The sequence below is a fragment of the Sinocyclocheilus rhinocerous genome, unplaced genomic scaffold, assembly GCF_001515625.1.
Source record: "Sinocyclocheilus rhinocerous isolate Xijiao unplaced genomic scaffold, SAMN03320098_v1.1 scaffold1211, whole genome shotgun sequence".
NCBI lineage: Eukaryota > Metazoa > Chordata > Actinopteri > Cypriniformes > Cyprinidae > Sinocyclocheilus > Sinocyclocheilus rhinocerous.
The window spans coordinates 413,148-424,574 of NW_015670979.1; the positions used below are offsets into that span (position 1 = coordinate 413,148).

Sequence of the window (11,427 nt, forward strand, 5' to 3'; positions counted from 1 at the left end):
AGTGCAAAAGGGTTTTCAATGAGTGTCGTCCTTTGTAAACAAAGAGTTTTGCTTTAATATACTTTGAAGCCTCTTTTGTCCTTCAGCTTTTATCAGCTTAGACTTATCTGGGCTTGAGTGTACATGTCTGTGGGTCATAATATGGGTGTTTGTGCATGTGAGGGTGCAGCTGACTGGATTATCTGACACAGGGTCTTTCAGCTGTCACTCATTTAATGGTTATTGCTGGGTTCTCGTGTGAAAAGCATACAGACTCCAAGTCACCTGTTTCTTCATAAACAACTGTTCAAATTTAGATTCTGTGACAAATTGTTTAAATACCATCAAAAAAAGAGACATTTTATGTATGTATGAACAAAAGAAATGCAAATCTGTATTTAGGTATTGTGCATTTATTTGTGTCAAAAAAGTAATACATGCTGATTTAAAATAGAAAATTCAGAACACAAGTAATATTTTTAAAATATAAATATTTAAAATCTTTTTTACAGCATTAAAATTTTAAAAAATTGTTACCTTGGCAAAAAGCAAATCAATACAAAACTTACAAAAGACCTTCAAATTCATCTTCACCATAACAAAAGTACAAAGACGTGTCACTAAAAAACTGACATCACATTTTTTTTTTTAAATCGTGGTGTGCATGCAGTGTCACTGAGATGAGAAAAAAAAGTTTTCACAGCTTATACTCTTCGGTGCATGTGAAGACCGTGAAAGAGGTCTGCTTTGTAAATCTAATGTGTAATGACAGCATAAATCACCTTTAAACACATGGAATGAAAGACACTTCCGTTCTATGTACAGGCGGGTTTGAATCTCTTTCATTCGATGGAGAGAAAACAACACCCTGATTATAACCAGGTCAGCTATCAAATATATACACGGTATTGCACAATCTATTATTTCACCCAATATGATGCTTTGCAGGTAAAATGAATCTTATACACTAAGAGTTCAAATAATTCTTAAAATCTTCCCAAAGGCTGAACGCAAGCTATTTAAGGCTATACAAAATGCCAGCAATCCCCTAAAGAGGAAAATCAAGAGGAATGTCATCTTCCGATTAAATACTGACAGTTTCACTACAGGTTTAAAAGTGAGGCTATTGGAAAAGTTCAGCATTGTTGACCTGAGTGTCATTACAATTTGAGGTTGAATAAAGTAAGAGCTTAAAAATCACTAATATTGTTTGATCAAATAAACACGCTATCAAAAACCCCTTCAACCATTCATTAACAGTCTTAGTTGTATAACATATATTAGTACACACATTATTGTGGGCAGTGACAGCTTTGTTTCACAGAGGAATTGTGCGTTTAAGGTTGTGGCTCAGCTGCTACATGGCACTTGGACTAGAATCATGTTGTATGTGTTGCTGCATGTGAACTCCACGTTCAGTGTCTACTGTCCTGGGGTTAAGTAACCTCAAGATCTAATTTTACACAGTGTTCAGAGCCTATCTGTTCTCTGGACGATGTGTATAACACATGCCAAATATATCTGGTCTATGTGTAGGAAGCTCAACTGAAAAACTGTGAGCGTTGTCGGTGAGATAACATGTTACTGCATACATCTGACTTTATATAATTTAAAAGTTCTCCTCCTCAGCACAGGGTTTTGAGAGCCCCTGAGGTACAGAGCAGAGTTTGCATATGGTAGGGAGTTGGAGACTCCACTTCCACCACAGGCTCTGGCCTGAACAGGGGCAGCTGGAAGCTGAAGGGCGCCACTCTTTTCTTGAAAATCTGCCCGATGCCCATGGAAGGGAACTTGCTGCGGTGCTGAGGGCTGTCGGGTTCCTCGCTACCCCCGCTGCTGGGCGGGCTACTGCTTGAATCTGAGGAGCTTGAACAATCTGAAGCGGGAGGAATTTTCTTGAGCTGAGGTTTGATTATGAGAACAGGTGGGCTGGGGATTGTGGCCTTCTTCAAGTACGAGCTATCGGGGTGAAAAGCAGACACGTGTCGAGGTGGAGAGAGTGCTCCGTTGGTCAGCTTGTACCATGGTGATGGAGGAGCATCTTTGCTTGGTTCCTTGCTTGCGGAAGCCCAGGAATGAGCGCCGAGGGAGGAAGGTGGGCGAGCGGGGATGTTGACAACTTTTGGGGAATCTTTGGAGCTGTCTTTCTGGACCGGCTGGGTCTCGGGTGTAGGATGGGTTGGGGTCCGCTGTGGGGTCGGCTGTGGGGTCGGGTACAGGGGGTGGATCTCCATGTACTCCAGAGAGGAGGAGGTGATACAACCACCACGTCCTGAGTAAACATCTTTAAAACCTCCAGTCACAGCTTTCAGAAGACCTGAAAATGAGAGAGGAAAGAGTTTGATTCAGAATGGATCCAACCCTTGTCTTTATTTGTACAAGCAATTACTAAACTGCATGCTAATACATTTTCTGTTCGTATTTCTATTACTCTGTCATGCAGAAAGTGAAAGTCTTCTGGGCTAGAGAATGTCTTTTGCAGTTTAGCCCTACATATTACACTGCTTTAAGAGAAGATGTTTTTATACTTTTTCGACTGTTCTTGTCTATAAAATGAAAATCAGGCAAAACAACCGACTGATTTTGATTGTATGGACAAACAAACACTGAGACATTTTTCAAAATATCTTTTGTGGAACAAAAGATATGGTAAATCTTACAGGTTAGAAGTAATGTGATGGTGAGTAAACTTGAATTTTTGGCTGAACTATCGACCAAAGAGAAAAATTCCAACTAATTGTACTATGTTCCACGTTATATTGAGTTGAAGCATCTTTGAGGCTCTTAATACTTCAGTACAGTCACATGACTTGGCAAACCAGTAAGTAAGAGTGAGTGGAACAGGTTTTCTATACATGTCTTACATCTGCCTGTTGAAGTCATCTCTAATCTTCAAACCTTGGTGATATGAACAGCCCTAAAGGGTTTACATTTGTCTCCGTTTGATTTACTGTCACCCTTTTTTGCCAAGTAAAAAATTTGGAATTATCCCTCGGGTATCAGAGCTTATTTCAAAGCTGCATTCAACAAAGAGCTATATTAAAAACGGTTTAATTTGTACCATTGTAGATGCAGTATTTATTCTCGTTCTCATATAATTATAGTCACGTACACCTAAATCCCACATCAATTGTGTGCCAAATCACATCTTAACCACATCATTTGTTCATGCATGTCTATATTGTACTGTGTCTAGTCTAGTTTCAGGCTCTCACCATGTCTGTGTTTCTTCTCCTTGGTGGGACCTTTGCTCACAGCGAGATACACGGGGGTCTGCTTGGGTGGAATCGTAATCTTCTCAACGTGCTTCCTCCATTGAGTCTGGAACAGCTCGCTCTTTTTCTCCTTCTCCATGTTGTACTGTTTCTCCTGTGAGAACAAGAGAATGTTAAACTCAGGAGACAAAACTGAAATACTTCTATGGAGGACATGTTGGTGTGTCTCAAATTTACCCTGTACTCTTTTGAGAGTCTCTTCATCTTGTTGTTGAGCAGGAAGTACACAGCCAGCGTGTGGCAAGCTTTGTTAGTGAGCACTGCGCTCAGAACCTCACTGTGTTTGTAGCCCATTTTCTCAGTCATGTGGAGCAGAACCGTGTGGTTGATCTCCTCAATGTGGATCCTGAAAGGTACAACAAGATGTTTTGGGCCATAATAAGTCATAAAAGATCAAAGATCAAAGATTTGGCTTTGACCTCCAAGCATATTAGGTGACTAACCTATTTAAGTAAGGAACTCCAGTGTGAGGGTTGCCCAACTGCAGCCACGGATCAGCCATCACTTGGTGGATGTTGGGTCTCTTGTTGGGGTCAGGCTCGAGAAGTCTCTTCAGCAGACTGATGGCAGCTGTGAACACAGACAGGAAGCCGTGAGGCCTTGCTATCTTGTGCATCTTATTTTAAGAAAACAAAAAAGTCCATGATCAGTCGCTGTGTTTAACCGATTTATTAGGACAAATAAATCATTGTTTATTAGGACAAACGCATTATGTTGTAGTAAAGATTATTCAGCCTTTCTCCTACATATTACATAAGTCAAGCGCACAGCCTTGCGTCCTTGAGATGCTAAATACCGGTGTTATATAATGAGGCTAATCTCATTTCAACGCTGCATCATCTTGTAGTAATATATCCAGTCACAGATTTAGTAGTGAATGAATCACCTGTTATTGAGAACACTCATGCAAGTGTAACAGAATGGAAAAGTTAACAGAATGTGATTAACCACAATGTTTACCATGTCATCTACTTAAATTAATTTTATCTGGAATTCTGCTTGCATCAAATCAGTCAACAAAGTACAATGATGAGATGGCAGCTAAAGCAGATACTATGGAAACACCTTACTTCTGTGGAAGATTAACAGATGCTGTTAGGAAATCTGAATAAAGCAGATCCTATGATTTCTTCTTGTGACTAAAACCGTTTTATCTTGTGGTTGGAAAAAATAAGCCACAACTTGTCTGGCACGTTTGCAGTAAACAATGTTTATGAGCCGATGGCATTGCACTGAGAATTTAAAGTATGAGTTCTTGAGTATGTTTGAATTAAAAATGACGATGATGATTACAGGTAAATGTGCAACTGCTGTTGTAAACATAACTGTTGTGACATAAAAACTAATAAGGATCTAATACATGACCTACAGTACATAACGAATTCATTGGAAAAAAATGTTGCATTAGTGTTGGCACTCGGCCATGTTTTTTTTATGGCATGCAGGTTTTGTGTTGCTGGCAGTCGACTACAAAATAATGTGACAGAAATCAGAAAACTGGATCAATGAAGTTGGATCATAAAGACTCCCTGCTTTATTAGATTTGGCTTTCATCTCCTGAGATATTTAAAACACCTGTGGGCACCAGACCCTTCCTTTTGTTTTCAATTTAGCATTCAAAAGCCTCATACAGGACTAAAAAAAAAGTGCAGTTATTCAAAGACCTCATTCATGCTCAAAATTTAGAGCATGATGCCCATTAGAACGTAATTGGTAGAAGGACACAAGCTTATTTTCAGAATGTAATAGTTGTTTGTTCTTGTTTTGATGTGACCTTTGTAGTCATAAAGATCTTTTGAAAAACTCTGAGATGCAGTTCTCTCAATACCTGAAGAGATAGATGGAGGTAGAGGGTTCATATCCTTGTCCACCATCCTCTGATGAAGGGCTTTCAGGCTAAAAGGCTCCACGGTGAATGGTAGGGTACCGGTCAGCATAGCATACATGTTCACCCCTCTACATTGAGACACATACAGAGTCAAATTCAGAAAAATGTACCAAATGCAAACTTAGAACATGGTGCTTCACATTTCGTGAACTCACATTGACCAGACATCCACTTTGGGCCCGTATTTTTTTCTTGAGAGAAGCTCAGGGGCGGCGTATGCTGGGCTGCCACACTGTGTGCTGAAGGGATCAGAGTATCCCAGAATGCCCGCACAGTTACTGAGGCCAAAATCTGTATAGGGGAAACAGAGAGAAGGTTGTGTGTAAGATAACGGTTGCATGTACCTTCTCAGAGGGATTGACTTTCCCACTAGGAGGGGTGCAAAAAGGTTTATGGCTGCCCAACACTAACCCCGTCTGTCACACACAGCTGCTAAATAAAAGCCATGCGTTTTTTGGGCCGTCTCACAAAGAGGTGAGAGGTCATTTGTTTTTAATGAGATGCTGATTGCTCAGTCAGTCCTCACCACTTGCTAAAAATGAACACTTCCATGTCACTTCACTTTAGGACATTAGGACTCATTGAGACTTTGTGCTGTTCTTTAAGTAGCATTTAAAAACCTTGCATAATGTAGATCCTGGACAATGCTTACCGATCAGCTTTATGTTGTCCTGTTCATCAAGGAGGAGATTTTCAATCTTTAAGTCTCTGTTGAAATTAAAAAAGAAAAATTTATTTAAACAACCTTAATTTATCAAACCAGCCATCTGAACTATAAATAAACAAAGACACAATAGTCTTTGGAGTATCTACACTCATTTAAAATCTCATTTAAAGTTCCCCATCGATGACTTCACACTTCGTTCCTCACCTGTGAACAACTCCTGCCCTGTGCAGGTGCTCCACCGCCATGACTAGTTGGCGTACATATTTCTGGGCTTCTCTTTCGTCCAGCCTTTTCTTCTCGTAAATGTGGTTCATGAGGTTTCCACCAGGGCAGAGCTCCATGACGAGGTAGTAGCTGTTCTCCGTCTCCAAGATGTCCAGCAGTTGGGTGATGTTGGGGTGCCGGATCATCTGCTGAATATCCCCTTCACGCCGCAAGTTCTTTGTGACATACGAGTCCTTTTTGGCCTTCCTCTTGTCAATCACTTTCACTGCCAGCTGTGGGGAAAAATAAAAAAGAAGACTTAGTCAATATATAAAAGACAACTGGGGTGTTTAGTGGATGTACAGAATTATTATAATAGCCCTGAACAGGTTAGGCAAGCCAGACTAAGCCAGACAGGACTCTTATTTGCCTGTCTCCTCACGTCTCAAGGGTTGAATGTTCGTCCCTGAGATCCTGTAGAGGACTTGGTGGGGGAGGGATAAGGACAAATGACCGATGTGTAGCCGTTCAAACATCTCCAATTGAAGGAAGAATCTCCAAATGGCTTGTTAATGCCACCCATTTGTCACCAACATGCTGTAAACGACTAATGCTGTATTTGTTCTTTATCCAACAGGATTTCTTTGTCCTGGGTTGAAAGTCCCTCTGTATGCTGTAACAATAGCCTGGTGCTATTGGTTCCACCCTTTATCAAAGAGCCCCAAGCGTGACCCGAGGAGGGTTCAAGGGGTGACCTGCCATGCCACCACAAATCATCAGGCACAAAAAGAGACTGTTGAGCAAACCAGTCATACATGGCCAATTAAGAAGATAACTGGATCATTTACTTCAACTGAGGGGCACATTAAAAGACATACAGAGAAAAAAGGGTCCAAATCCCATCCCTAAACAATCGCCTAAAATGCTAATCTGACATTGCTGGATCTTAACCACCATGTTTTGCCAGCATTGTTGATGGGGGCGATTGGTGGTCGATGGTCCCCCAGAGCCTCAGACTAACGTGTTGTTTTTCTCTCTGGCAGACAAAGGCGGCGAGGGTGAAAGTGGGTTAGATATGCTCACAACATACATGGGGGAAGCATGTGCTATTGCCCACCGATCGTGAGCCGAGCCCCACCCTGTCTGTTTTTCTAGGTGATGTCAGAGAACGAGAGCGAGGCAGGAGACAAGAGGAGCACGAGGCAGCCTCACTTCTCTTTGTGATTGCTAGCCATTTGCATCATCGCCCGGGACAGACCTCTTCTCCTTCCCACAGCAACAGTGAAAGGAGGCAAGAAGGCTGAACAAATCCCTGATATGTTAAGAAGGTATTTCAGGTTATTCACTGCAAGAGCAAACAATTTTTTTTCCACATGCCAACAGAAACCGCACCCCATAGCATGCCATTCCAAGGAAGAAAGTGACATTCAGAGTCAACAGAAATAGTTAATAAATAAACACGCCCTGGAAACTAGATATCACATATTGAGCATACATTTTGCTGATATATAGAAGTGAAAAACTGTTAAGAAATATTTCTCCATTCATTCTGAATGGCTGCACATTTTCTCTGGTGTAAGATTAATACAGACACCTGAATGCAAACAGGCTCAAGGATTGTCTCCGTTACCTAATTTAATTTTTGTGATGAGGAACATGAGACCAGTGAGAAACATCTAAGCTCTACCTGATGATCAGGGGATGGTGTTTTTGACATTCTTCGCCAAAGGTGCCACCCAAAGACAACATAAACTGACTTCTGGGTACTTTAAAAAAATAAATAAACCAGCTTTTAACTTAACATTGACAGTAAACATTTATTTTAGAATGAATCACTAAATAACATACAACAAAGCATTCAAGTCATGGTCCATAGACTACTTTTGCCTGCCATAGACACTGAGGGGGGTTTGACCAAAACAATTTAGACAGATGTTATTTCTCTTTAACTTACAATTTTCATATTCAGACAATGATAAACAAATATATGATCTAGCTGTAAATAACAAATTCAACTGCATTCAAGTCATGTATTCAACAGTTTAGACTTAAGTTGTGTTATTTCTTCAGCTAACAATTCCTTATTCAGACAGTGATATGAACAAATGGCTAAACTAGGTCTAAATGTAGTTAATGACAAATGCAACAGCATTCAAGTCCTGGTTTTGGTTCGATTCAGACTATTGGACTGGATGTTTTGTATTTCGTTTTCGTTTGCTTAGATAATGATATCAATAAATGAATTCTATACCTATATATTGAAAACACTATTAATATGCATTTTTACAGTGTTATTTAGATATCAGCGAGCTGACAATGTTGCAAAGAGAGGAATCTTCTCACCTTCTCGCCGGTGATCGCGTGAAGCCCCTCTCTCACTTTGGCGAACGAGCCCTCTCCCAGCTTCCTCCCGATCAGATAATTCCCAACTCTTTTTGTGTGGTAAAAGTTTCGGAGGATATCAGCTGGAAGACCGCTGCTCAGAGACGAAGGAGGGGTGTTTTCTGTGCCCACGGGAGCCGGAGCTTTCGCCCCAAAAATCCTCTCGCTGTCCATCCCCATGTCTGTTCCAGCATCGGGCATCCCTGCGCCTGTTGAACAAAACCTGTTGTCTTCTGAATCTACTGTTACTGCTTGTTAAGAAGACCTCTGTGAGAATGGGACATCTGAACCCCTGTCCCTAATACTAAATCTTTAGCGGAACCTGACACACGCGCCACCTGTTCGGCTCAGCTGGCTGTCAATACGCAAACTATAAGATAAGATTGTAATAGTTTTACATAAGTATTGCATTCGTCATGGGATAATTAATAAAGCCACTTGGTCCTAATCTAAATCAAATTATCAAAACGTCTTATTAACATGCGGACGTCACCTTAGGATAAAGCTAAAGTTTCCAGCACCTCTCTGTATCTGAGTGACTGTCTGACTGCCGAGACTCTCACATTTGTTGTTTGAAGTTAGTTTCCCGGCACGGGGTGGGGGCGTTTCTTATTTGCTAGAAAATCCTTTCTCAGTCGCTGGGCTAAAATCTAATCCAATCAGTGGTCGCGCTGGGAGCAGAGGCTCCGCCTTCTCCCGAGTTGTAAAATTAGCCCCGCCCCTCATCAATGCTTCCCTAGACAACAAAGAGCATGGTTGCTGATGGGTCAGATTCGCCGTGATACTTGATTTCTATCAGCTTCCCCCGGTGATGGTTTACGTAGACCGCTTTTGGCTGACCTATTGGTCGCGACTAAATTATCTATTGATTATTCATTCAAATGCATACAAACACGTTTTATGCAGTGATGCCATCCACAGCATTGATTTAATTTTCTTTAACTAATTTGCTAATGATATTCACCGCATTAGATAGAATTACACTTTACATACTATTATATTTTAATTACACTTTACATACACTTTGCATTACACATTATTATATAAACATTACACCTTATATTTTGTATATAGCACATTATACATAAATTCATCCTCACTGTATTTCTTCCTTTTAATTTATTTATTTTAAATCTTTTATTTCCCCCTTATATTTCTTTATTACCTCACCCTATTTGTTTTCTGCATTGTCGGTTTCAATACTTTAAGCATTTTATATTCCTGACAATATTGTAATAAATATACCAAATAATTAATATATACTAACAAATAAGCCAAGTGTCTCAGATTGTTTTTAATGCAATTTAACTTGCAATTTAAATATTATCCGTGAAACAAAACACTGTATCATACAATATAATAACAGAAAGACCACCAATGCCATTTTAATTCTTTCAAATTAATCAATTTAATTTATCATACTGTATTACACACGTGTTTTGTAAATGAGTGCCTTGGATTTCATTCGTTCATCATTCGTAATCTCTCAGCGATGACAATCCTGACATGATTAATAGACCTTCACAACAATGGAAGGTTGGCCTTTTTAAAAAAAAAAATACACACTATTGCGTCACCACACCCAGGCTAGCCGGCAGCTTGTTTACATTACCATGCGGTCATGAGATGAGCGATGTACAGAGCAATGAAAGTAAGGAAGGTCTATTGCGCCCTCCATTGGTAATATGGTGTAGGACAAATGCCTATCTATCTATCTATCTATCTATCTATCTATCTGTCTATCTGTCTGTCTGTCTGTCTGTCTGTCATTTAGAGAATGCATTCATTCAAAGCTCATGTTCCCCAGTAGCAGGGAATTTTACTTGCTCAAAGGCACATAAGGTGAAAGACCAGATCAGAATAGCCCGTTGTCCGACCCTTGTTGTTAGCAGCCTTTGGTATGCTATCAGACCTCTGTTTTGGATGCATTATGCATAAGTTGTTGCTATGTAATGTCAATAAATTGTAAGATCCTGGCCATCTCATTACCTGGATTATTTAAATAAATATTTACCTGGAGCAAGCGATCAATGCCATAGACGTACAGAGACGTAATCATTACATGCCGCCGCTGACCAGTAGAGGGCGCACCTTATTAGCTTTATGGCTCGATTCTGGCGTATTCGGTATTTGTTCCATCTTTCTGCAGCCGGCGTGATACTCATGAGCTTCTTAGCACGCTAAAGCCCCCCAAGGCAATGTCTGGATATACTGCTGGACACGGTTTCATATATGTCTGCTGCTCTCTGCTCTCCTTTGGTGAGTTGGTGACGTACACTTTCTCAGCATAATAAACATTGCTGGCCCCTTTTAGCCAAATGAGATCGTTTCTGTCAAAACTGTAAACACACACCTGTTATATTATATTGTTACAAATAATATGTCCATGGACCTAATTAAAATTAAAAAATGACATTAAATGTAGCCTGTGTGTGTGTTTAAGAAATGTTGTTATTTTGAAGATGCTTAACTAAACTTTCTTTTCTCTCTCTAGTGCTTTCTTGCAATGCTCTTAACGACGGAATCTCAAAAGTAAGAAGAAACATCCTAACGTTGAATTTATGCATATAATATATTAATCTTAACAACTATGTTGTTTAGTCGGGAATTATTGTTAGGTTGGTAAATCAAGCTCTATGCATGTTCCAAAAATGTATCAGTATGTTAAACAACAACAACAAGTTGAGATTCACTTTTTGGCTCAAACTCAAGGCCACTGTGTCCAGCAGAGCAGAGCCCTGACAGACAGCTGATTTACAGCCCATTTTAAAAACAGCCCCATTTAATGCACTTAAAGGGGTCATATGATGTTGCTAAAAATAACATTATTTGGTGTAATGAAATGTGTCTATGCGATTTAAGGTAAAAAAAACCACATTATTTTCCACATACTGTACATTATTGTTTCTCCTCTATGTCCCGCCTTTCTGAAACGTGGCGATTTTTACAAAGCTCATCGGTCTGAAAAGCAAGGTGTGCTGTGATTGGCCAGCTATCCAGTGCGTTGTGATTGGCCGAATACCTCAAGCGTG

The 11,427-nt window shown here is 40.1% G+C and overlaps 2 protein-coding genes across 2 annotated transcripts in view; one reads left to right on the forward strand and one right to left on the reverse strand.

Moving 5' to 3' along the window:
- Positions 1-561: 561 nt before the first annotated feature.
- Positions 562-8,942, reverse strand: hunk (hormonally up-regulated Neu-associated kinase). Its single transcript, XM_016546430.1, has 9 exons — positions 8,357-8,942; positions 6,014-6,306; positions 5,795-5,850; positions 5,298-5,433; positions 5,083-5,210; positions 3,698-3,824; positions 3,432-3,600; positions 3,195-3,348; positions 562-2,296 (listed from the first exon to the last, which is right to left on the reverse strand). The coding sequence occupies exons 1-9, from the start codon at positions 8,594-8,596 to the stop codon at positions 1,605-1,607; spliced, it is 1,995 nt and encodes a 664-aa protein (XP_016401916.1). The 5' UTR covers positions 8,597-8,942; the 3' UTR covers positions 562-1,604.
- A 1,559-nt stretch (positions 8,943-10,501) lies between these two features.
- b3glctb (beta 3-glucosyltransferase b) overlaps positions 10,502-11,427 on the forward strand; it is a 31,180-nt gene continuing 30,254 nt past the window's right edge. Inside the window, exons 1-2 of the mRNA XM_016546431.1 lie at positions 10,502-10,654; positions 10,890-10,927. Coding sequence (XP_016401917.1) covers positions 10,594-10,654; positions 10,890-10,927 — 99 coding nt within the window. The 5' untranslated portion in view covers positions 10,502-10,593. The remainder of the gene's footprint in view (positions 10,655-10,889; positions 10,928-11,427) is intronic.